General features: G+C 47.3%; 1 protein-coding gene across 2 annotated transcripts in view; it reads left to right on the top strand.

Moving 5' to 3' along the window:
- The window catches only part of CDK2AP2 (cyclin dependent kinase 2 associated protein 2), a 71672-nt gene that overhangs the window by 8008 nt on the left and 36702 nt on the right, over positions 1-26962 (top strand). The window contains exon 2 of one of the 2 annotated variants that reach the window (XM_086953242.1): positions 16478-16584. The exons of the other annotated variant lie outside the window; for it this stretch is intronic. Within the exon in view, the coding sequence (XP_086809368.1) occupies positions 16478-16584 (107 nt within the window). The remainder of the gene's footprint in view (positions 1-16477; positions 16585-26962) is intronic. 2 annotated transcript variants of the gene reach the window in all.

Below are 26962 nucleotides of genomic sequence, written 5' to 3' on the forward strand. Positions count from 1 at the left end.
TACCTATAGGCGTCGAAAGGTGGCGTCGGTTGGCTCCGCCTCCGTCGTTGCCATTGTGGTCGCCGGGATGCCATCGCGGTAGCTACTTTGACGCCGCAATCACGCGCTGCCGTCAGTTCTGTACACGACTTTTCGCGCCCTCTTACCTATTTCCATAAAATACAAATCTGTCATGTGTTGCTATACAATGTGCTTTGCAGGAGACCCATCAACTCTCTATTCTACTTTATAAGTCACAGCTAGGCCTAGACAGAACACAGATCTGTCCAGGTAGTGCAATTATCACCAGTTATTTCATCATTATTATACCATGTGATTTACTGGGCACACAATGTTCTTTGCAGCAGGTGCCATAACTCCATCATGTATTTTAAAATGCAGCCTTTACATATTTACAGAGTTTCAAAATAAATGTATATAGCGAGTGTCAGACTGATTTTTATGACTCCACCCCTCGTGACCCCACTCCCTTTTTGTTGCCACACCTCTCCCCTCACCTCCGAATTTATAGGTTTCCGGAGTAAATGTAGGAGAGTAGGATCTGCTTACTATGGTTACCCCCACTTTTTGCTGTGTTTCACTGGTTTATCGACTTTAGTCTGGCTGTGGCCCTATTAATCGGCACCACAGCCTAGCTGTTCTCTCTCTAACTTGATTACCTGAGGTACACTCCAGATTGTTTACTGGGTTACCCTTGTGAGTTCCTAGTATATGGTACCTTAGGTACCAAGGGCATAGGTACCCCAGAGGCCTACCAGGGGCTGAAGCATGTATTATGCCACCCCTGGGAAGCCTTCCAAAATGGCACCACAGGCCTGCACTTGCAGCCTGGGTAAGGTGGTGTTTTCACCCCTTACTTAGATATAGTATACCCATATCTACCTTTTGAAACCGACACATATAAACCTATAAGTCACTCCTATGGCAGGCCTTGACAATCCTGAAGGCGGTTTTGTGAGAGTGTGCCCTAGCATGAGCTGAGCCCCTCTGCAGCTTCCGGAATCCCTTCCTTATAACTGTTCTGTGATCTCGCCATACCATGTACTCTTAAGTGCATTATAATCCTCGCAGTTAATGCTAACTTTGGAATGGCTTTATCAAAACATGTCGTGTTTGGTGTCAAACACTTTGGAATACTACCCCCCTGCCAGTTCTGGCGGCGGGGTAGCATTCTACCATTCTAGAGGGAAAAGACATGTACACACTTACTTTCTCGGTAATAGTTTAAAAGAGCCCCAGAATCACAAAATGGATGCTGCTGCCTTTGACACAAGTCTGACCTCCTGCTGCTGGACGAAACTCCAGCAGGGGAGGCTTGGACAATATGTTTCCTGTCCAGGGAGGTGCCAGCACCTCCCCAGACAGGCTTTAGTGTATTGGAGCAGGGTGGGTTGCATTCAGTGAATGCTTTTCAGACAGTGCCTGTCCCCGTGCATTTCCCAGTTCAAACCGGTTGCTGGGTCACTCAGCCCCAGCTCTGCCGCGAAACTGGACATGGGGAAGGGGTGTAACCACCCCCTCCCCAGGTCCTCCCATAGGTAGTCCAACCCCTAAACTTAGTTTAACCCCTAAACTTAGTATAAGTATACAAACTCAGTCCCTGGGGCTTTAGATTACCCTGGACGAGACTCTGATAAAGAAATCTTGGACCTTGGACATTCCATATCGCCTGGAAGACAGAAGAAATCTTCCTTGGGGTCAAGGAGTGACTCCCCTGTTCAAACAGGCACCAAAGAAGCATCTTGCCGGTCTGCATTTTTGAGCCTCCCGAAGAATCTGCGACAAAGGACACGGACTTCCAGACATCTCCGAGGCTAACACGAGTCCCCAGCGAAGGTGAGACCTGTAGCTATCACGAGAGACGTGGGACCGGAACTCCTGGAAATCCTGCACATTTGCTAGTGCATCAACTTCCTGAGCTTTCCCAAAGTTGGGCATTGGGCTACTTGTAGTCCAAGCCTTGAGCACCTTTTGCATCGATGATTGTGGGCCTACACTTCACGGGTGTTCCGTGGTCCTGCATTCAGCATTTCAGCTCAAGGCTCCTTCGCGATCCCTAGTCCGTCGACTGGTGGGTCCCCACGAAAAACAATCCTTTGTTTCTTGGGCTTCCCTGGTTGCTCCAGACTTGCCCTGAAAGGTGAGTCTCTCAGACCTTGCTGGTCTGCTCTGAAGCCAATCTTATCATCTTGCGTGGGTTGCTGTTGCCAAGGCTTGTTGGGTCCAGTCCGGATTCCGACGCTGCAGCACTCAACATCCTTTGTGGCACAGCTCAAATCCAGCTCCTGGTCGTCGTCGACACCTCCTGGTCCTCGTGGCTGAAGAGTCCAGCTTCACCTGCATCACTTGAAAGCACCCGACATCTGCTGGCATCTTCTCCTCGCCATCCTGGTCACTGGCTAGTGAACCAGACTCTGTCCTCTCTGCTTTCAGGTTCTTCAGATCTCCGATCCACCCATGGATCCATCCGGACACTTTTCTCTTTGTCGCCTGTAGCACTTCTTTGCAGCTCTCCATTGGAAACGACGACGACGAAACCTGACACAAAAAAGACATCTATGCACCCGGCTTCCCTGGGTGAGGTAATACGAGTACTTTGGTGCTCCCGTGGGTCTTGACTCTCGAAGTGTCCAGTACTGAAGGGGTTCCAACGTAGTCCACTCCTAAGTGTCCTTATCCTTTTAACTTTGTAACTTTAACTTTCTCCATAGAAGTCAGTGGTGATTTGCGGCTGTGTTTAGAAACTGCATGTGTCCCCTGTGGGTCTCCTGCGTCCCTACCATGGGTGGTTCCTGGGTGCCCCAGCTGTTCTACAGGCCCTAGGCCTTGTCTCTATGCTCTGAGCAGTACTTGTACCACTTTCTTAGTATATGGTTTGTGAGGCCCCTAGGGCAAAAAGTATACTGTGCTAACTTGCAGTGTGCTATTTAAGTTCTTGTATTGCACTTTTGCCTCTAGCCTCATAAAGAGACTAGAGGGGTTGCGTTTAGAATAAATACATATATATTTATTTAGAAGTTTTGTATAGAGCTAGCTGGACCCGGGGGTATCAGAGAGCTTCACAACTGGTACAATTATGAGCAATTTTTGGTAAAGACAAACAACTGTAATTTACCAACTTAAGACCAATAACAAACAGGGTTACAGTACAGATCTTCAGGCTGAGGGGTAACAGGAAGAGGAGTTAGTTGCCCTTTCCAAACTCGCTTGTGGATTTCTCGTTACGATCGGGAGCGCTCAAGGAAGAGGGCTTTGAGTAGGATCTTGAATTTTGTGAAGGAGGTGGTCATTCTGATGTGGGGTGGGATTTCCAGATCTTATGTGCATTTCCCGCGAAGGATTTATTTGCGGTTTTGTGTTTCCGTGATTTTAGTGGGCTGTGTAGAAGCGTGTTGGAGCTTCTGAGGTTCCTGGACTGGCCAGCCTTTTTGAGTTTGGTAGCCAGGTATTCTGGTTTACCTGTGTGCAGGGCTTTGTGCGTGAGACGGGCTGTACGGAAGCTGGCTCGTTGATCAATGGGGGGCCACTTCAGTTACTTGAGTGCCGGAGAAATTTGTTCGAATTTCTTAGTTCATGTGACCATTCTTGCTGAGGTTCCTGGACTGGCCAGCCTTTTTGAGTTTGGTAGCCAGGTATTCTGGTTTACCTGTGTGCAGGGCTTTGTGCGTGAGACGGGCTGTACGGAAGCTGGCTCGTTGATCAATGGGGGGCCACTTCAGTTACTTGAGTGCCGGAGAAATTTGTTTGAATTTCTTAGTTCATGTGACCATTCTTGCTGCGGCATTGAGGGTAGTGGTCAGGGGACCTAGGTGGGATTTTGCTGTCCCGGTCAGGGCTGCGATTCCATAATCAATTCTGGAGAGCACCAGTGCCTGGGTGGCTTGTTTAAGATTTTCGGGGGGAGGAAGGGTTTTATTTTGTATAGCAGTTTCAGATTCAGGAACGCACTTTTGGCTGTCTTTTCGATGTGTTTTTTCATGTCCAGTTTGGGGTCAAGTGTAATACCTAGAGATTTCAGCGAGTCCGTTGGCTCAAGAGCACCATTGAGGGCGTCAATGGCTTTGAGCCATTCTTCGATTTGGGGGTTTTCATCTCTGTTGGCAATGAGGAGAGTTTCTGTTTTCTCTTGGTTGAGTTTAAGGTGGTTCGCTGAGAGCCAATATTGGACCTCTTTGAGCGTGACATTTAATTTGTGTATGTCTTTAATCGAGGTGGTTTCCAGATAGTTGTGTGTCGCCTGAGAGTCCTGAGAAGTGTGGTGAGGGGTTCCATGTAGATGTTGAAAAGTTGGGGGGAGAGAGAGAGAGTACTGACCCTTGTGGAACTCCTCTATTGACGGGATGGGGGTCAGACTCAACGTTATTGATTTGTATTATTCTCTGCATGCGGTTGTGAAGAAAGGAGGAGAACCAGTTTAGTACCGTCATTTCAATGCCCGCTCTTTCATGGAGGACTTTGAGGAGCAGGGTGTGATGAACTGTGTCGAACGTGGCCGATAAATCTAGGAGAGTGAGAAGGCTGCCTTGATCGGAGTCAAGTGACTTGTGAAAATCGTCTAAGACATTTAAGATTGCGGTTTTGCTGCTGCATACCTTTTTGAATCCCTTTATGAATCCTGATTGATGAGGGTCTAGTAGCTTGATATTCTCTAGGTGTTGGGTTAGCTGTGGAAGAACATATCTTTTTAGAGTTTTGGACAAAAGAGGAAGGTTCGATACCGGTCTGAAGTTGTTTATGTCCTCAGTGTCTAGCTGTGTTTTTTTTTTTCAGTAACGGCGTGACTTTCCCTACTTTGAGGCAGTCTGCAATGATTCCCGAGCTCAGTGAGCTATTGATGATCTTGCACCAAATTGGTGCTAGGGTAAGCTTCAGGTCTTTAGCCAGGCTCATGGGTAGCTGATCTAGGGAGTGGGATGAGGGTTTAGCGGAGGCGATCAGATTGACTAGCTCTTCTTCCTTGATGGGGCGGAAGGAAGAGCAGTGAGTAGGTATGTTGTTTGCCTCGAGGTCTCCGTGGGGGTGGCGTGAATTGTGCTGAGCGAGGGATCAATTTAGGCGATTTTTTTTTTTTTTTTTTTTTTTTTTTTTTTTGTGCTGAAAAAGTTGGCAAAATTGTCGCAGTGATGTTTTGACGCTATGTTGGATGTCATCGATTTGGATGTTTGATTCCTAATGATGTTAAAGAGTTCTTTGGGGCGGTTTTTTGCATTGTCTCAGGCGGAGCAGAAAAAAGTTGTGTTTTTGTTCCTAATGTGTTTTATTGTCGTTTCTGCGTGCTGCCTGGAGTTGATCGCGGTGGAGGGAGGAGGGCTTGTTCCTACAGATTCTTTCTATGGTTCTGAGGTGTCTTCTTTCGTCATTGATGTCGGTGGTGAACCAGGACCTGGAGGGGTTGCTTATGGGTTTTTTTTAGTTTCAGGGACGCCAGAAGGTCCAAGGTGAGCGTCATGTTGGAGTGGTAGAGGGAGGTGAGTTTGGTGGTTGAGAGGTGCTCCGTCATGCTTGGGAGGAGCGTGCTTAGCCCTTCTTCTAGTGGAGCCCGAGGGACTTGGGCTGTGTTCCTGGCCCATTTGGGAGGGGCCTGCAAAGGGGGTTGAGATAAGGCCGGTTGGTTGATATGGAAATGTATAATGTGGTGGTCCGACCTGTCCACGGAGATGATATAGTCCATAGTGATTGTGTTTCTGTCCGAGATTATTGCGTCCAGGATCTTTCTTCTATGGTGTGTTTCTTCTGAGCAGTGTTGGGTCATACCGTTCTCTAGCAGGAGGCTCTTGAGAGATTGGATGAGCGGATTTTTTGTTTCATTCCATCTTAAGTTGAGGTCGCCCAGAATTACAGAGTTGTCGTTGCTGAGTGCGCATTGGGTGATCAGGTCAGAGAGCTGTGTTGCGAATTCGTTGGAGTTGCCTGGAGGGTGGTACAGGAGATGACAGCGGCCTTTTCGTGAGCTATTTGATGTTGACCGACAGGCATTCGAAGGAGTTATAAAGGCACGAGGAGCATTCTAAATCATTTTGTGAATGATTGCTATGCCACCGCCTCTCTGTTCATGTCTATCTTTGTGGATAATTGGGAATGCGGGCGGCACCAACATGTCCATGCTGGGGTAGGACAGGGTGTTGAGCCATGTTTCCGTGATGAAAGCTACGTCTAGGACATGGAAGAGGATGGGTTCTGCTATTTCAGTTGCATGTTTAGAGGCAGATCTACTGTTGATGCGTATGCAATTAATGGAAGGTTCTTCTTCGGGCTTCGAATTGCTGGGCTGGGCTCTAGGTAAGGAGGATAGGTGCGCTGGGGGTCTGGTGGCTCTCCGGGGGGGAATGCTCCCTACCCACTCAAGTAATAACTTAGATCGAGGATTTTGGAGCGGAGTTCACCTGTGGGACCTGTGGGACCTGTGGGACCTGTGCTAGGGTGGGTGGAATCACAATCTGTGAGCAAACTGCGGACTTAGGTTAGGGGTTTGTGGGTTGGTCGTGTGATGCGGCAAGTGTGGTCACTTCCTGAGGGGAGAGGTTGGGATTTGTTCTTCTAGGCCTATCTGCTCGAGACCTTAGTCCACGTTTTGGTGGGTGACGGGCGAGATCTTGGGGGGGGGGGGGGGGGGGGGAGGGGTCCGGTGGGGGGGCGGTGATTCATTCCTTATTGGATGGGAAGGGGGAGCTACGGACTGGTGGGTGGGCAGACGGAATTTCGGGCCACAACCGTGGAGAAGTGTGGCTCACTGGTTAGAGGATTCAGAAAAGGGGGTGGTGATGAACAGAGTGTCTGAATTAAGCAGACCACTCTTACCCAGTCCAAAGATCAGGGCTTGATCCATCACCGGGCCGAAGACGGCTGTAATGCCAGAAACCGGTCCCCGGAAGCTTGTTTCCTTCCCAGTGTAAGAATTGGCTTTTGTAGTTTGGTTTGCCCTGTTCCCATCATGCACTGGGACAGGAACAGACTAATTTGCATACAGCCAGGTTCTGAAACTGGGATGGTGCAGTGAGCTAAAAAACGGTGTTGGATCTAGCCCTGATCTCTTGACTGGGTGAGAGCTTTCTGCTTAATTCAAAGACTCTGTCCCTCACCACCCCATGTTGTAAATATTTTTGTCCACCCTAAGCGTGGAAGGGTATTCTCAGATGTGAGACCCTTGCTCATTGCACCATCAGGATTCAAGCAAACCGGGCCGAAGACGGCTGTAATGCCAGAAACCGGTCCCCGGGAGCTTGTTTCCTTCCCAGTGTAAGAATTGGCTTTTGTAGTTTGGTTTGCCCTGTTCCCATCATGCACTGGGACAGGAACAGACTAATTTGCATACAGCCAGGTTCTGAAACTGGGATGGTGCAGTGAGCTAAAAAACGGTGTTGGATCTAGCCCTGATCTCTTGACTGGGTGAGAGCTTTCTGCTTAATTCAGAGACTCTATCCCTCACCACCCCATGTTGTAAATATTTTTGTCCACCCTAAGCGTGGAAGGGTATTCTCAGATGTGAGACCCTTGCTCATTGCACCATCAGGATTCAAGCAAACCGGGCCGAAGACGGCTGTAATGCCAGAAACCGGTCCCCGGGAGCTTGTTTCCTTCCCAGTGTAAGAATTGGCTTTTGTAGTTTGGTTTGCCCTGTTCCCATCATGCACTGGGACAGGAACAGACTAATTTGCATACAGCCAGGTTCTGAAACTGGGATGGTGCAGTGAGCTAAAAAACGGTGTTGGATCTAGCCCTGATCTCTTGACTGGGTGAGAGCTTTCTGCTTAATTCAGAGACTCTGTCCCTCACCACCCCATGTTGTAAATATTTTTGTCCACCCTAAGCGTGGAAGGGTATTCTCAGATGTGAGACCCTTGCTCATTGCACCATCAGGATTCAAGCAAACCGGGCCGAAGACGGCTGTAATGCCAGAAACCGGTCCCCGGGAGCTTGTTTCCTTCCCAGTGTAAGAATTGGCTTTTGTAGTTTGGTTTGCCCTGTTCCCATCATGCACTGGGACAGGAACAGACTAATTTGCATACAGCCAGGTTCTGAAACTGGGATGGGGCAGTGAGCTAAAAAACGGTGTTGGATCTAGCCCGATCTCTTGACTGGGTGAGAGCTTTCTGCTTAATTCAGAGACTCTGTCCCTCACCACCCCATGTTGTAAATATCACTGGTTAGAGGAGGCAGACCTGGAAGCAGAGGTAGGACCAGGGTTCAATTCCCAGCTCGGCCGGGTCTTGAGTCCTAAAATGTCCATGGACTCGACAATTCTCGCTCCGGTGCCTATTCGTTTCACGGGTTTACACTCTGCGACTCTGGGCAATAGCTTGCTTAATCTCCACAACGGCCCCTCGCGGCGGGATGCCTGGCTTTCACCTTGTGGATACCCTGCCGGGGTTATCTCACAGGGGAATACCAGGACGGGTTCCCTAAGCAAACGCTTAGAAACCGGTTAGTGATTTGCGCTATATAAATTCCTGTACATTTTCATTTACCCAGGATTTCGAGCTGCGCTTCCAAAAGGTTGAGGCGATGGGTAAGATTATTAGAGGGGGAGAGTGGGGGGAGGATGGAAGGAGCTGGGCTCTTGGGGGAGGAGAGGGGGTGGGGGCTACACGACATGTTGCTTCTAGAGGGGTTCAGGGGAAGCGGAGGAGCTGGCTCAGGGTTATTGTCCATCTACGATAGGGATGAAGGAGGGGGGATTGTGTCCCCGTTGTGGTTGGGAGTGGTGTTCTCTCTGGGAGGGTGGCTGTGCTCTAGTTGCATTGAGGTTGGCGGAGGGGGGGGGCTGTGGGTCGGTTATGCATGGGATACAGACTTCTCTTTGGGGCGGATGTCTATGCTCTGGGTTATCGTGCTGGTGGGGACGGGGCGGCTGTGGATCCAATGTGGTTGGGAGAGAGGCTCAGCTCCTGGGAGGCTGGCTGAGATATATGGGGGGGGGGGGCATGGTTGGACGATAGGAGAAGCCAAAGTTGAAGGGGAGGTGGGGTGGGTGGAGTTTACGGTCCGATTAGGGGTGGGCTTTGGGAGAGTGCGCAGGCAGGATCTGGTGACTTGATGATTGTTGGAAGCCTCCCGTAGGGATGGGGGGGGGGGGGGGTCCCGCGAATGGTGTGTGTTGTGGGATGCAGCCTTCTTGAGTGAGCGGAAAAGGGAGCTGAGGAACTCGAGGATCTCGTCTTTTGCCTGAATTAGGATGGTGCTGTTCTCAAAATGGTGACCCAGGATTCGATCCTGTCAGTGTAGAAGATGACGTCCATTTTTTATGTTTCCCTCTAGATGGGCAGTGGTATGTGTCTACAATTAGCATTTCGGGATGTTGCCTGATTGCTTTGTGTTTAAAGTGTTTTTTTGCTTTGAAGGAGAGTCTGTGGGGGAAAGTTATAGCGAAGGCGTTCTGTCCGTGGGGTGTCCGGTAGTTAGGTGTAGGACACGAATATGTGTCCAATTGTAGGGCCGGTCTCCTAGCTTTAGGAGTTACTGACTTTGAGTGGTGGCCATTATGGGGGGTGTCTTGTTTGAAGTGCCCCCCTCGCTCTCCGCTGGGGGTGGTCACTCCAGCCCCAGGGGGGGGCCCTCCGGTCATCTAGACGTTGAGGTGGGGCACCAGTGCACCCCTGACCCGATCTCCTTGATATACCTGGTGTGGTTCTCCTTTCATTTGATTATTCAAGGGATTATAGACTGGTAAAACAAGCTGCTTTACATTCCTTCAAGACTTAGCCTGAAGGCTGCTCTCCACAGCTACCCATATGATAGCTTTCTATAAAGGTTTTCTTTAAACCTACCATCAATAAGGGTCGTGTGGACTGGTGCAAGGTGCCCACTAGAATATTGGACATCATATGCCAGGCCAACTTCTCACAGTAAAGTTTTCCCAGTTGTAGTACTGAGTGCCACGAATAATTTACTACGAAATATAAAGAGCAATCCACACCCTAAAATGGCTCTTACGATGTTCTGCGGTTTTACCTACCAAACGAATGGCACTTGTTTTTATCTATTTCCAAAAGGACTACAATGGAGTCATATAATCACCAGCGTTTTAAGCTTTCAACATGCAAATCCTTTGTTTTATGGTAGTGTCTTGATGGTTCATAGTTTTGACAGCATGTAGAGACCTGTTTCAGTAACCACGTCTGATCTAGTTCTGCCTCATGTGGCAAGTCTGGATTATCGATTTCAAAACACCTCTATGATGTAAAGGTAGCATGAACTGATTAGAGTTCTGGGTCTGTACACATTTTATTTTTTAAATATGGTGGGTTTTTTGTTTGTTCGTATTTATTTTTTTATTTTTTTTATTTTTTTTCAAAGTAGCAGAATACAATACATACAGAGTTGACCGCCTACAACCCATCTCAGGCCGGCATTACTTTACACTGGCATATAAGCTGATTGACAAGAAGGGCAATGAGTATACAAAGCATATGCTCAAAAAGAAAATCAACAAAGGCGATATTTCTCTGTTGGCAGACGTAGACCCGCTCTGTGCATGCGTATACAAAACAGTAAATTTTAACTTTTCTCCCCTCCACCCTCCCCCAAACACCCATCCCGCCCCTTCAACTCCCCAGTTGCTGCTCCAAATGTGTAATAGTGTGTGGACAATGAGTGTAGTGCGGACCACGCCGCATGACCTGTCCGATAGCCCTAAAGGACCACCTTATGAATCCCTGCCCTCAGGTGTGCCCTGTCCCCCCCCCCCCCCCCCCCCCCCCGTCCAGTGTCGAGTGACGGAGTATCCGCTGTCCTGACTGCTTCACCGGTGTCTGTGTACGTGGTGTGGCTTGACCTCGTCTCACCCCTCATCTGCCTATGGGTCCTCATCAGGGGGCTCCGGTTGTCCCTCTCCCTCCCGTGCAGTGGGTACCTCTTCCGTGTCTCTGGAGTTTAGGTAGGTCTGATACAGGCCCCAGAAGTTCCTAGGCCGACTCCGGGGTGGAAGCAGCTCACCATAGAGCTCTGATTGCGTGTTGCAATACAGCATGTCATTGGACCATTGCTTCAGCGTCGGTAGTGGGCCCCTCATCCAACACATTGCCACAACTCTTTTGGCAAGGAGCATGCCCATGCTTACCATTTTTCTCACCGCTAGAGGAAGTTTTTTCGTGAATCCCAGCAGGGCCAGGGCAGGATCCATAGCCAACTCCAGCTCTACAATAGTGCTCATTTCAGCAAACACCCTATGCCAGAATCGCTGCACTCCCAGACACGTCCAGGCCATATGCAGGAAGTCAGCCACTGGGGCATGGCATCTCTCACATTCCAGCGTGTCGCGGAATCCATACCTGTGTAGCCTCTCCGGCGTGTAATAGACACGGTGCAGGTATTTGGAGTGGACCAGGCGATGCCGTCCGTTTAGCGAGATCTTCCTGGAGGCCGCACAGCAATGTGCCCACATGCTGTCGTCTATCTGGGCATTCAGGTCGGTCTGCCAGGCCAAACGCGCTTTAGTGTATTGGAATGCAGTATGTTCGTGTCCTATTTTGTAGAGCTTTGTTATGAGTTTTTGCGGAGCCGCGGTGGCAATAACATATGTGAGCTCCGGAACCTCCGGTGGTTCCTCCAGGTCGGGGCTTAACAGCTCCTGGAATGCACTCCTTACCCTATGAAACTGGAAGCGCTGGAGCAACGAGGGCCTCGCTTCTCCTCGAGTCAGCTGCTCCCACGTCTTGACTTTTCCATGTTCGAACAGGTCCCCCAAAGTGTGGGCACCAAGTTCGCGAAGGACCTTGCAGACCCCCGGTTCCGCCAATGTGGGGCGCCATAGTGCCCAATGGATCAGCATGTTCGGTGCGTACATCAGAACTTTGTCTTGTCTCTGTAGGACGGAATGCCAGGCATGATTAGTGGCCAGTAGGGAGTCTAATGTTCCCACTCTGCGGTCCATTGGGCCACTGACGGTCGCCGGTAAGGGGACCGGATCCGCAAACAGTCTCTCCAGTATCACGTGTGGAATGTCCTGGCTGCCATGAATCCACGTATGGAGGTGAGAGGCCTGCGCAATTCTGTAATAGCGCTCCATATCTGGCGCGGCTAGACCCCCTTGTTCATATGGTAGTTTTTAAGGACCTCCCATTTCACTCTAGGTTGTTTGCCAGCCCAGGCCAATCGTACAAGAAGTTTATTAAGTGTGGCAAAGAAGGCCTTAGACAGTACGACCGGAATGTTATTGAAGAGGAACAGAAACCTCGGGAGGACCTCATGGCCGGCTTGGGTTAATGTGAATGGATGGGGGTCCTTCTGTTGAGGAGGGTGTGATGTAGGAATCCTCTTCTCACTCTTCTTCTGTAATCCCAATTAGCCTTTGGCACAATGGATAGAAACAAGATACAGGGGATTACACTGGAGAGAGACAAACCTTTTCAAAATCCTAATGTTTGCTGATGACCTCAGAATTTTGCAGTCAGTCTCTGAGAGGTCTGTCAGTCCTTTTAAAAGAATACCTCTTTCAAGGAGTGTGGAGATTTAAGGCGAACACAGCCAAATCTTGGGCTAGAAATTGAACAATCTTTCCACGTGAGCGTACCACATAGAAGGGGATACAAACGGAACACTTTCCACCCTAGGGCTGATGTTGATGGGGTGGGGTCGACTTCTCCACATCCCATTTCATGGCTCAGTTACTTTACTTTTTCCGACGAGAAGTGTCACAGAGAAACATTGGTGTTTCATGAACCATCCTTGGTCAAGAAGACCATTGCGATGGGGCCCTTTGAATACGGAGAACAGTGCGGAGGCATCTTTATCTCATGGATCACTAACACAACCTTGCAGATATGAGATAGCTTGTGTAAATATGATGTCTCACTCGCTTCTGTATTAAGGGCGCTTGGTTAAGGTCTGGTAGGCGGCAACTTGTAATAAAGTAACCTGCGCGTGGGCCTAAAAAAAAAATCTATGAATGGATGGAAACTGCCTTTGTCCTAAAAGAGGATACCAGGCGTTGGTTCCTCCGCCGCACAATAAATGTGGATGCATTACAACACTTGCCTCCATGAGAACAGTGACTGGAAACAAAGTCTGGGATATGTAAGATTCTGATGAATGCCCAAACCAAGCCCAAATTGATCTTCCTAAGTGCTTGGTTGGGAGACCTCTGTGGGATATATACGAAGGAAGCCTAACAGCTAAGCTAGAAATGTGCAAGCATTGAGAATACATTTTATAATTTTTACTGTTTCACATTACAGTAGTCTAAATACACACCATGGGCCAAATGTACGACCATTTCTTTTTGCGACTCACAATTTGCGAAATATAACAATTTGCGAGTTGCAAAATGGAATGCACTAATGTGTCTCAGACAAATTTTGCAATTCCCAGTGAGGCCGCAAATGGCCTGCCTCATCAATATTCATGAGGCAGGTCACAATTTGCGACACTTTGGGAATTGGCAATAACACAGGGATGGTGGCCTGTTGGAGGCAGCAGACCCCATGCCTGTATTTGCTTTTGAAATAAAGCAACTTTTTTTAAATGTAGCAGGCAGTGGTCCATGGGACCACTGCCTGAACTTAAAAAAAAAAAAGTTTTCTATGCCAATTATAAAGGGAAAAGGGTTCCCGGAGGACCCCTTCCGGTTTGCGACTGGCTTAACACCTACTTGAAGTATGCAGTAAACTTCAATTGTTTTGCAACTGCATTCCGGTTGCAAAACAATCGTACATTCCCCTACAACTCGTTATTAGGAAGGGATGCCCTTGACACGCCCCTTCCTAATAGTGACTCGCAAACCCTATTTTGCAAGTCGGTAACAGGTTACTGATTCTCAAAATAGGGTTGATACATGCTACAATCCTTTGAGTGGACACAAAGGGCCCGAATCTCTGCTTGCAACTGATAAAAATGGTCATATGTGTGGCCCCGTGTGTAGTCCGAAATCAGAGCTCCTTTGAAGGGGATGGGTCAAGGAGTCGTGCTTACTCTGGCATGGTTTGTACTTTCAGGATTTCTGGGGTCAGGTACTAAAGGACATAACCAAGCGAATGGGTTTCAGGTAACTCAAAGTCCCAGGTTGTTCTATTTAGATGTACACCTCCTGATGCGCACACATGTCCTCCTCCATGACACAAATATTGCTGCTTTTAGCTTAACAGTACATCTGCAGTAGATGGGGCACACGTCAATCACAGTGAGCCTTAGAATAATATGGTGGGATCTAGTACCTCTTGGAGATGGGAAACCTTGTCTATTTTGAGAGGGACATTTAGACAAATGAGGCCTAGAATTCAGTGGGTCACAACCTGTGGTCTGAGGTGCCCTGGTGGTCCGCATGGCCTACTCGGGGGGTCTGTGACTGTATTACAAAATGAAATAATGTTAAAATTAATATGTGTAAATAAATTATCTACGCATAAAGAAGCTAAATTAAAATGGGGTGAAATGTTTTCTATATTGATTGTGAATTAAACTAAATATTTAAATATTTGAGCATTTGTTTGGTTTATACTTGTTTTTGTATTTTTGTGTATTGTTTTGAGGTTCAAATCATAAAAATTGCTTAGGCATGGGGTCGCCAGCTTACAATAAGGACTCAGTGGGGGTCCCCGGATTCCAGTAATGATTCAGTGTTGTCCACAGAAGTCAAAAGCTTAAGACTCGCTGGGCTAGATCTTACTAAACATTTAACGCTCTGTCTTGTGCTAAATATGGAGAGTATTGGACATCTAGATGTTCTAATACCTTGTATTATATTGGTGTAAGAGGGGCCATCATTGTACGCCTAGGTAGCTATTTTATAATAGTCATTGTGAGTAATTATGAAGAGAAGTCTGATATAGAGGTGAAGATACTTGGACATTTTTCTCTATGACCTGGGGCTTGGCAATAGTGTTGCTGGGTCGCACAAGCAGAGACAGGTTGACAGTTTTGCTCAGTATGTCGTTATACAATGTTAACAACATTAAAATACCAACGTTTAACAAAATGTAGGCGAAACTTAAATATGAAGAGTTGTTGAATATAACCTCAATTGTCATTGTTTGTTTCTTTGTCAGTGTGAAACGAGGGTTTGTGTGGTGGCTCCTGTGAATGCCGAGGCCAAACACCCTTAAGCAATATCCAAGTTCCCAACTAAACATCCCTCTATGTCAGCCCTTTCCAGCTGCAGCAGTGAGAAGCTGGTTTATTTCACGTACTAATCTATCTGGAAAAAACTGCATTTTTTCCTTTTTGACGCATTCTTTTGTAACTTGTCTCTTTCCCATACACTCCATTTTCTGATTCCCTAAGAACAGTCTTGTAGATAGTTATCTAATTGTTTTGTGTGAAGCCCTGCTAAAGACATCTTGAGGACATTTAGAAATCTTCCTGGGAATTTTATTCTGCTTGTTTTTTACCATTGGCTTTGTAACTCACATTTTCTGGCTTTTTATGTGCTGCATTTATTTATTTATTTATTTAGTGTCCAGGGTGAGAAACCTTTTCACCCAAACTCCATCTTGTATTCTTCCACAAGTGGTCCTTTCTGTAAACAGTACAAAAGGGGGTGGTGATGGACGGAGCATCTGAATCAGTCAAAAGATCTGGGTTTAATCCATCACGTTTCTTTAGCCCACTCTGCCACCCCAGTTCAGATATGGCTATATGGCTATATGCAAATCAGTCTGACCCTGTGCCTCGTGGGAACAGTCCAGCCCGAACTGCCAAGCCATGTCTTCCCTGGACTGGAAACAAGCTTCCGAGGACCGGCTTCTGGCATTCCAGCCGTCTTCAGCCTGGCTTGCTTGAATCCAGTGGCAAAGTGTGCAAGGGACTCACGTCTGAGCATACCCAGCCACACTTATGGCGGCCAAAGGGGGGGGGGGGGGGGGTGATGGACGGAGCATCTGAATCAATCAAACACTCACACCCAGTCAAAAGAACTGGGTTTAATCCATCACCGTTCTTTAGCCCACTCTGCCACCCCAGTTCAGACATGGCTATATGTAAATCAGTCTGACCCTGTGCCTCGTGGGAACAGTCCAGCCCGAACTGCCAAGCCATGTCTTCCCTGGACCGGAAACAAGCTTCCGAGGACCGGTTTCTGGCATTCCAGCCAGAAACCTGTAACACTCATGGAGCACCCTCGGGAGGTTGCTTGAGATCTGGAGATCCACCAAGTACGTGGACTCCCCCTTTGGGCATGAAGGGCATTGTCAGTATCTAACTTGGATCCCACCCTCTCCACAAAGGTGAAATAAAGAGCTGATAAACTTCAGAGCAACCGCAATCCAAACGCATATCACACTAGCTATTAACTTCTAAACTTTAGCATGCTGTGTTCAACCTCCAGATTCAAGCATGTTTACCCACAACTTCCAAAGCTGCAAACTACGGTGTGTAACACATTCTTTGCTCAAGGATATGTCTCGTCAGTTGGTGCTTCAATTCACATGACAACCAAACAACCCCTAATCTTCCCACCACCCATTGTGTATCACTCCACTGCTTCCAACACGCTCGTTTTCCATCCTGTGTGCTTGATTTTCTTAAGCAACTGTTTTGTCTCTTGCAGTTTCCAGTGTGAGTGTGCCTTCACCGTCTGGGTCACTAGGTGGAACCTCTGCTCCCTTTCGACCACTCTTCAATGACTTCGGACCACCATCCATGGGGTACATGCAGGTAAGGCGAGTGTATCTTCTGACGTCTGTGATTAGGAGATGGGCGAGAGGGGAGAAATGTGACTCCTCCTTCTCCTGAGTTTAGTCTATCCATCCTCTGGTACTAACTTGGATAGTTTCTGCTGGTAGTGCAGTATCAGGTGTACTGCTCTTAGGAAGAACTCATTCAGTCATAAGCCCTGCCTCAACCCTCCTAGTATCCTACTGGTCAAAATATGTGGCTAAAAAAATGGGCCACTGAAGTGCCACAAAGAAAAGCGGTTTCGAGGCACGAGCTGTGCAGAGAGCAGAAACTGCTGCATAGCAGTCCAGTCTAGAATCACATCCGGACGCACAGAGGAGGGCAGGTGGACTCAAACATGCAAGACACTGGGGAAGAGGTGGCAAGTATAGTAACATTAGAAACTCTGGTGCAAAGGGCGGCGGTGAGGTGGCGAGGGGAGCCAAACACGCTAATATGAGGAAATGCATTCTTGTAGGCACTATGGAGGCAGCATCTCCTGAGACAAAATGCAGGAAGTTTAGGACCACGCATAAGGGGATCTGTGGGATCTAGCAAGGAAGTGTCACCACGGTGCAGGCTTGGCCATGCACAGAGGTAGAGCCATGTTATAAAGGGAGAAGCAGGGATGCATGGAGAGGTACGCATGTGTGAGACCCAATGAGTGGGTCCCATGAAGAGACTAGTCGGAGATACAGTGGCTGCCACAGAGTTGACATAGGATTGTGGGCTCCCGCCTGTAGACTTCAGTCTGTTACTTTTACAAGGATTTGTGTCTTCTCTGAAAGAAGCTGCATTGCCATAATAAACAGCTCCGTGCCAGATGAGAACATGGGGAGTGCTTCCGCCTTCTTGGTGTGGATGTGGTGTGAGGTTTCGCTCCTGGAGTACGGAATCTATGTGCCTTCGTTGGTCCTACCTTCTCCTCTGTAAGTTTCGGAGCGGGAGGAAGAGAGAGGGGTCATGTTTGGCTCTTTGCATTCCTACCCACAAAAAAGCCTTAACTGTTAAGAGAGGCATTTGCAGAGAGCTACCTACTACTGAGCCCCATGTGTGGGCATCTATACCCCCAATCGCACTGCTCAACCCCGGTGGCCATCTTGTTTCCAGGCACATGGTTGACTCCTGTAGTGTCTTAGAAGATACTGATGCAAAAAGAGACTGACCTATCCAGTATAGGTGGAGTGACTTCTTCACAGATGAGGCAAATAGAAAATGGTCTTTCTCTTCCAGGGGATCCTCATCAATAGTCATAATCACTGAATACTCCCGCTCATGTGCGGGGACCCCGGAAATAATAAATTATATATGAAAACCATATATGTACAGATATATATCATTTTTTCCCATACCAATGCAGCCCCCAAATAGAGGCTAAACAATTCAGTTGCACACATAAGAATTGCGTTTGTCAATACATAAGACACAAGAGGGCAATTAGCACTTGAACTCTGTCTTTTAATGAGTTAGAACACTCATAAAGAGCAAAACCTGCCCGTAAGCAGACATTGTTAGCTTATAGGCTGCATTGCAAAACAATAGCATGGAAAATGAAAGCATTTTCAACAAAAACTGGCACTGTGCCTTTAAGGCAGCCATGTCCCCTAGCTTCCCATCATGCCTCGGGGTGACAGTTGGGTCAGTTGTTCTTTCCGGCTCCTTCTGTCAGGACCCTGGATTCACAGCTCTCTACTTTTTGGCTTTTCAGTCAACAAATTATTGGTTTTTGGGGTTTTCTTGGCTTCACTCGACGTCTTTTGGCATTTGAGTACAGGATAACCCATCTTTTTGGGACAGAAGCAAATTTTTTCTGTCAAATGCCTTCTTTATTCGACCCTTGCCCTGCCTGTGGCAAGAAGGCCAAGACAGATACACATGAGGTGTGTATTCTGTGTCTGCCTCGTTCCCACTCTACTTCCTCATGTCCACACTGCAGGAAGCTGTCTAAAAGAACTCTCAAAGACAGGGAGAGAATCCGGATCTATGGCCTCTCAGAAAGAGGTAGGTCTCCTATGAAGTCGAAGAAAAGGACGCGTTCGACGTCTAGGCGCAAGGTCCCGGTATGTTCCCCTTCGGCGTCTGTCTCGACGTCTAAGGCTCCGGCGGCAGGATCGTTGTTGAGGGACCGGGCGTTTTTTCAACTTCCAAGGCCAAGTCCCTGTCGGCGTTGGCGCAAGTCAAAAAGTAATTCCCTTTGGGCGAATTAACCTAATACATAAGTACTTACACACATAAAGTGAACTAACCAATACCAGACATATAACAGGAAGCAATGAAAATAAGTGAAAAAATTCAATACATGTGAAAACACTATGGTGACAATCAAGTATAAAACAATTTATTAGCATACATTACATTTGTTAAAAATTGGGAAACACATACAAGACGGAACAGTACTTAATAAAATCAACATTCCATTAAAAAAAGGAACTACAGGGAGACAGGACTAAACTCAAACAAAACAATATTTTTGAATTTTCCTTAATGTAATCCCAGATTTGCTCCTTTAGCATCGACGCGTTTCGGCGGGTTACTTAATCTAATACCGCCTTCATCAGGACAATGTATACAAATGTTTCCCAATGTTTCTGAAAATTAAATAAGATCAGTCTTAGTCATAAACTATAAACACAACGGATCAGATTTAACAACAGATTCAAGCAATATCTTTAAAAAACATAGTGTATGAATTCTACTCAATTTAAAAACACACATAGACATTGCTTCCAACCTACACTAAATACAACATATATCACATACATGTAAGACTGACCAATTTGTGTCCAAAGATTAATGCAAGAAACACATTTCATTACATAGGTAAATACCTAATATTTTGCAGTAAGAAAAAAAGCCTTTCTTAGTTTCTAATTACTGAGCCTGAAACCAGGAACATTTAATCAGGCATTGCTACTTGCTCTTAAAATTTTTTGGGAAATAATTTGATTTAATTTATTTTAAGTACCCGGGGTGGCAATACAGAGAGCAATGATATGTCACCTACCTCCGGTAAGAAAAGAATCTCTATCTCATAAGGGGTATGTTGCCTCCTTGTTGATAGGTAGAGATAATAGTCCCGCGAGTTATCTTCCTGATTTTAAAAGATTACCTAATTTTGACAGGGATTAGAACACACATTTAGTATTTGTCACAATCAGTCTATTCTTTCCAATTAACATACACTTCTCTTAAGTATTCATTTCTCTAACTATCACCCTTAGTACGGAATGTCTACCAAAGGAGCCTATTTCATGGTCACATTCTGTCAATGCGGGATATAAGTATACCCGCTAGCTAAGGGGATCTACGGCCCTGAGCCAAGCCCCTTTAATAGCATTGTCATCCTTCACAGTATCGGGAAAGTTATAATGGTGCAAAGGCATTAAACATAATTCATAACATACAGTGCAAGGTCTTATAACTGTATCTACTCCGGGCATTCCCATAAGGAGTGTGCACGTAATGCCAAAATGGCGACACAGAAATGATGAAATTTAGTCTAAGCTGTTTCACTTACTGATTTAAAAAGGGTAACAAGTACATATTCGTACTCTCAATAGTGGCGCATCCAGCATAATGGCTGTCAGCTGAAAGTAGAAAAGACGCAGTTAACGGTATAATCACATCAGGACCTGGTCTTTTTACTACTAAATGCAGTATCCAAATATACTCACACAAGAGTTAAGATTCCTGCGTTTCACACACGCGGTAGTGATATTTTCATTAATGAGCCCACTCGACAATAGAACGAGTATCACCGTTGTAGGGTTCCAGTAAGATACCCCAAATACGAGGCGAATCCCTCTGTTATGACCCTGTAACAAAACCAACACACAAACTGTGTAAAGGCCTGCCCCACTATAAATAATCCGTAAAGGCAAAAAAGCGCCCGTATTGTGCAGCGCATTCTAACCCAGTGCCGCCTATTACGTATTTCACCTGTTAAGTCTGCTATACGGCGTCCCGCGTGGTTGTCGTCTCGTCCTACCGATTGGAAGCTGTAACGGGGGACTCACGCTGTTATATATCCGGAAGAATAATGATTGTGAGTGAACTTCACTGCATGACGAACACGGAAGTAGTAGATGTGGGAGAAAGACTACCCAAAATACATTACGTATTTCCAAATGGAAAGTTAAATGGGCAATCTTATTACACGCAACTAATAAATTAGATGTGAAAACAAAGTAATTTGAAAATAAATAGATGCTGCACACCCCTAAGTTTTGAGTGTAGCAATATTTATATTGGCCCAACATGAAAGTGTTAGATATTGAAAAAAGACTACCCGTGGTGCCTGCTACTTTTTCACTTGAGAGGCTTATGGGGTCCCTGATATTGTTGAAGCCAACAAGGTTCTTTCAAGAATAAGAAACCTTTTTATAGATACACTGCTGCTCATCCATAAATTATCAATGTAGCAATATTTATATCGGCCCGACGTGAAAGTGTTAAATATAAAAGACTACCAGCGGTGCCCACTATATTTCTGTTTCGTGGGAGATATTTATGTGGGCCAGGATTTTGGCAAAACTGGCATCCTATGTTTTTTTTAAAAACGGATAATGCTACACATCCCTATATAATGGGTACAAAAGTGATAACAGATAAAATCAAAGAGAGATTCTTAGACACCTTTATAGCGGGAGTCAGATTTCATGACACTCCATTACAATATTTGCCGAAATGTTTCTGGGGTTATATATACATCTCTCCTAAATGTGATACGTGCTAGATATAAGCATTTAGGCATATTATCTCGATAAAAACGAGAATCAAAGATAAACCAACATATAATACGTGTTATGGATATATCAACCCAAAAACCAAAGGAGGTTCTTGCTGTAGTTCACCGTATTCAAAATCAGTTAGATGCACAGATAGACTGCCCCTAGGCTACCGCTACTGAAACAATCATGACGCAATCAGGTCATTATAATAATGAATATATAGCAAATAAATAATATGGCCAATCAAATAGAACCAGAACGGTGTCTATAAGACACCCTATAATCGGTCTGATTAGGAACCATTCAAGAAGCGAGTTCAAACTGCTCCAATGATTCGATCCCATTCTTCTCTTGAGTTAAGGCCCCTTCTAACTGTATCGAGGTAGGAAATATACCACTGCTCTCTCTCCTTTCTTCTGGAGACAATATTGCCACCTCTTTTTCCTATTTTTATTTTTTCCATTACAAACCAGCCAAATTCAAATTCCTTGTGTCCCATTTCAATGAAATGGGCAACAATAGGAGCCGTCAATTTTTTAGTTTTAATGGCTGATCTGTGTTCCTGTCGGCGTTGGAACAGCGTCCAGCGGCGAGAGAAGATCCTTCGCAGTCGACTACTCGGCAACGATCGACGTCGAGACACAGATCATCGACGCTGAGGCGTAAGTCACCTACTCCGACGTCGAGACCGAAGTCTCAGCGCAGATCGCCGTCGAGACCGAGATTGTCTGATATTCTATCGTCTGCATTGAGGCAGGGCCGTCCGTCGACGCCAGCAAGACACTCGCCGTCGAGGCACCAGTCTCAGTCAGTTGCATTGTCGATGTCGAGATGCAGCCCTCCGTAGAAGGAACGAAGCTCGACTTCTAGGCGCAGCCGCCCGCTGAAGGAACGAAGCTCGACGTCGAGGCACAGCCGCCCGTCGAAGTAACGAAGTTCAACGACTAGGCGCAGCCGTTCGTCTGTCGAAGGAACGAAGCGCGACGTTGAGGCGGAGCCGTCCGTCGAAGGAACGAAGCGCGACGTCGAGGCGCAGCCCTCCGTCAAAGGAACAAAGCTCGACGTCGAGGCGCAGCCCTCCGTCAAAGGAACAAAGCTCGACGTCGAGGCGCATCCCTCCGTCAAAGGAACAAAGCTCGACATCGAGGCAGGTGTCTCCGTCGAAAAGAGCACGGTCGAGGCAGGAGTCTCCTTTGGCTAAGATCGAAGTCTAGGCACAGTCCTTCGTTGGCGAAGCAGTCGACGTTGAGGCACAGTCCTTCGTTGGCGCAGCAGTCGACGTTGAGGCACAGTACTCCTTTGAGGGATAGAAGATCGGGGTCGACGTCAAGGCACGGATCTCTGTCCAGACGATCACCTCCGGGGCACACACTTTCCAGATCTGCGTCAAAGCAAAGATCCACTTTGCAAGGGACGTCGAGACGGAGGTCTCCAATTGTGTTATACCCAGCAAGCCTCTCTGTCTCCTGCATCGACGTCGAGAGCATGCTCACACTGGTCCATCTCCAGTACGCCAGAGGTGGTTATCTCTTCTTCAAGCAGCCAGGGTTCACACTCCGATTCCCATCATGCTGCGGAAGCTCGGTAGGAAGTGGGGAAGTCTCCAACACGATCCCCTGATAGTGCACAGAGGCATGCATCTGTCCACCTCTCTCCCAGATGGTTGCAACCCCTGCACCATTGGGCAGATAGTACAGGTACAATGGAGGCTAGAAAAGAACCCAGCCCGGCTCACAGGTCTCCACTAGCTTGTCTAGCTCAAGCGACAGATCTGGCACCCCCAAGAGGAAGAGCGCGTACTGGCACCCCTGCACCAGCACCTAGGGGAAGGTCAAGATCTCACTCCCCAGCACCTAGGGGGAAGGTCAAGATCTCGCTGCAGGAGAAGGCACAGGTCTCCTACTCCTTCCACCTCCTCATCGTATTCCTCCAAGAGAGACTATTCGCCCACTCTTACGGATAGCCCACCGTCAAGAATATCTCCGGTGGATGACGTAAGCACGTTCCAGGAGGTTCTTGCTAGGGGGGCGTCAGAACTCTGCATCCCCATGCCGGTTCAGCAGAGTACTTCTTCAGACATTTTTGAAACGCTGAATCAGAAGGCCTCCTCTCGCCCATTACTGCGTCTGGTGCCGGGCCTGCTGAAACCAGTTATGGACATTTTTCTCACGCCAGCCACCCTCAAAACTGCACCGGCGAGAATTCTTAAGAAATATCGCCCGTCGGTGGATAATCTTAAGTTCTTAAAATCCGATCTAAAGCCATATTCCGTAATTGTGGCTGCAGCTAGAAAAACACATTTGGTGGTCTCCTCGTCCACAGTCCCTCCTGACCAGGAGAGCAAGACTCAGGACTCGTGGGGTCGGAAAGTATGTGGTACCTCCTCATCCATGCTCAGTCTCCAGTGCGTCAACTCTATTGGAAGATACGATAGAGCACTATGGGATTCACTGCAACAGTTCTCTGAGAAACTACCCAAGGAGGACCTTAAAGACTTTTTGAGGAAGTCCTGCAAGAGGGCAGCTTGGTGGCTAACCAAGTGATAAGTGCGGCAGCTGATGGAGCGACTATCTCAGCACATTCGTACGCACACTGAATTTGTGCCAGGAGATCTTCATGGCTTCGCCTAACAGCTCTGAAGTCAGAGGCACAATCTAGAATCGTCAATCTGCCATTTTCCGGGTCATCGCTGTTTGGGCCACACACCGATGAGGAGATGGCGCGGATGAAGATTGAGCTGGATATCCTGAAGTAGGTAGGATTAGAGAAAAAACAGAGTTCCGTCGTCGCTAACGCAACACTCACCGCCGATCGTTCCAACACAGGGTTCAAACTCCTCACTAGGCACAAGAACCAGAACCAACCAGGTCAGCAGAGATTTCAATTTCCAAATCTATTATGTAACCGGGGAAGAGGAGGGAACGGTCAGTCCTCCACCTCTAGCAAAGCAATGAGTTTCTGCTTCCTCCAGTGCCGTGCACCGCTCCAGTGGGAGGAAGTGTGGCAAATCATGTACAAGAGTGGTTGGACATCACGAAAGACAGTGGGTGCTGACCACGATTCGAAATGGGTATTCTCTACGTTTCAGACGTCCTACCTCAATCCCTCTGGTAACATCAAATTACCAGATCAACATACTACAGAGAAAAGCAGGCATCCTTCTCCAAAAATCAGCTACAGAGAAGGTCCCGTGGTCACAAAGAGGTCGGGGAGTGTATTCCAGATACTTCCTGGTGAAGAAAAAAGGTCAAAAGTCGGAGTACAGACCCATTTTGTATCTAAGAGCACTCAACAAGGCTGTCAAACGAGAAAAATTTCACATGCTTGCTCTCCACCAAATATATCCTCACCTTCGCGAAGGAGATTGGATGTGTTCGATGGATCTACAGGATGCCTAGTTTCATATTCCGATAAATCAATAAGTCAAAAAGTCTTTTATAGCGCAACATATCACCGTTAGGTCAAAAGGCGCTTGCAGAAAGATCGACAACCTAGGTTCTTATATCGCATCAATTAGGGACCAGCTAGGTTTTTCATTCTCTGTGGAAGCGCAAATGATTTGGAATGGACAAGATGTATGAAGGAAGCTTATTCCAGAAATGGGGGGCAAGATAGGAAAAGGATCGTCCATCTGCGATTTGTCGTCTGAACATCCCATTCTCAATTCAAGGTGCTGCCCTTCGGGCTACAATCGGCTCCCCAGGTGTTCACAAAGTGCATAGCCGTGGTAGCAGCTGCTCTGAGGCGCAGGCGCATCTTCGTCTACCCTTATCTGGACGATTGGCTGATCAACGGCTCACCCCAGGGAGTGAAGAAACATTACCAACGGTGTCCACGGCTCTGTCAAAAGCTGAGCCTGCACGTAAACTACCAAAAGTCTATGTAACAGCCCACTCAAACAATCCTCTATTTGGGAGCACTGAGACTCCGAGCAAGGAAGAGTGTTTCCTTCGGAGGAGGGACAATTATCCCTCATCCAAAAGAAAAGAAAATTCTAAAAAGCAACTGGTCGTCCGTGTGGCAGATAGCATCGGTACTCGGATTGATGGCATCCTGCATTTTTCTGGTGCCCAATGCCAGATTGAAAATGCATACTCTACAGCAGGATCTGGAAGACAAGTGGGACCAGAGGGCGTCTCGCTGAGAAGACCAGATCTGTCTATCAAAGGGTGCCAAAGCTTCAATTCCATAGTGGATGAACAGAGACAACCTGGAAGTAGGAGTTCCATTCAATCAAGCTCCTCAATCTCAGACTCAGATCACAGCTGTATCTCTAAGAGGATGGGGAGCCCACATGGGCTCTCTTCAGACGCAAGGCCTATTGTCCTCGAAAGAACAATTGTACCATATCAGTATGCTAGAGCTCAGGGTGGTTCATCTGGCTCTCAAAGCGTTCTTTCCTTCGATTCAGGCGAGTACCATTCTAGTAAAAACAGACAATACCACCACAATGTACTACCTGAACAAGCAGGGGGGAACTCGATCGAGGACTCTGTCGTTGGAAGCGCTGTCCCTGTGGAATTGCTGCTGAGGAGGAAGCTATCCATCACAGCAGTTCATCTGCCGGGGAGCAGAATTCAGAATTCACAAGCGGACGCTCTGTCGCCACTCCGCAGAGCAGCAAGATTGGGTCATCAGCGACAAAGTGGTCGACAACATCTTCCAAGCTTGGGGCAATCCAAGCATAGATCTGTTTGCAGACGAAGAAAACAAAAAATGCCAAGACTTCGCCTCGAGATACTACCGACCAGGATCGAGGGGGAATGCCCTTTTGATCGACTGGTCTGGGGCATTTGTGTACGCTTTTCCAACCCTGCCTCTCATCCCGAGAGTGGTGACCAAGCCGTCACACTCGGACACTACAATGATTCTGATCGCTCCGGAATGACAGAGGCAGTGGTGGTACCCGGACCTTCTACATATGTCACTGAAGCCACACAGGAGGCTGCCGTGCAGACAGGACCTGCTGTCCAAGATAAACAGGGGGATCCATCATCCTAACCTTCCATCACTGAACTTGGCAGCATGGCTCCTGAGGTCCTCCAGTATGGACATCTAGGTCTATCTCAAGACTGTATGTCTATACTGAAAGAGGAAAGGAGACCTTTCACCAGACACTCCTATGCTTGCAAATGGAAACGCTTCTACATGTGTTGTGTGCAAAATAATTGTAGTCCCACCAGGGGGCAGGAAGATGTAGTTTTACTACACCTAGTAAGAGCAGGTTTGAAATTCTCTTCCATTAAAGTGCACCTTGAGGCCATTACGGTTTATCGGCGTTCGCCTTCTCAACCCTCCTTTTTTCAGTTACAAGTGGTGAAGGATTTCCTTCAGGACCTTAAGAAGGTATACCCTCCGGTGCGGCCCCCTTCACCTCCATGGGAACTGAATTTGGTACTGTCCAGACTGATGGGTCTGCCTTTTGAACCTATCCACAAGGCGACCTTGCAACACCTTACGTGGAAGGTCGTGTTAGTGGTCATCACCTCAGCTCGTAGGGTGAGTGAGATTCAAGCCCTCTGCTCATAAGAACCCTATCTGGTTTTCCATCTCAATTGGGTAGTGCTCAGAACTCATCCGCCCTTCCTTCCCAAGGTGGTATCGGATTTTCACGTAAATCAAACCATTTCACTCCCGACCTTTTTTCC

Source organism: Lissotriton vulgaris, chromosome 1_2 (genome assembly GCF_964263255.1).
Source record: "Lissotriton vulgaris chromosome 1_2, aLisVul1.2, whole genome shotgun sequence".
NCBI lineage: Eukaryota > Metazoa > Chordata > Amphibia > Caudata > Salamandridae > Lissotriton > Lissotriton vulgaris.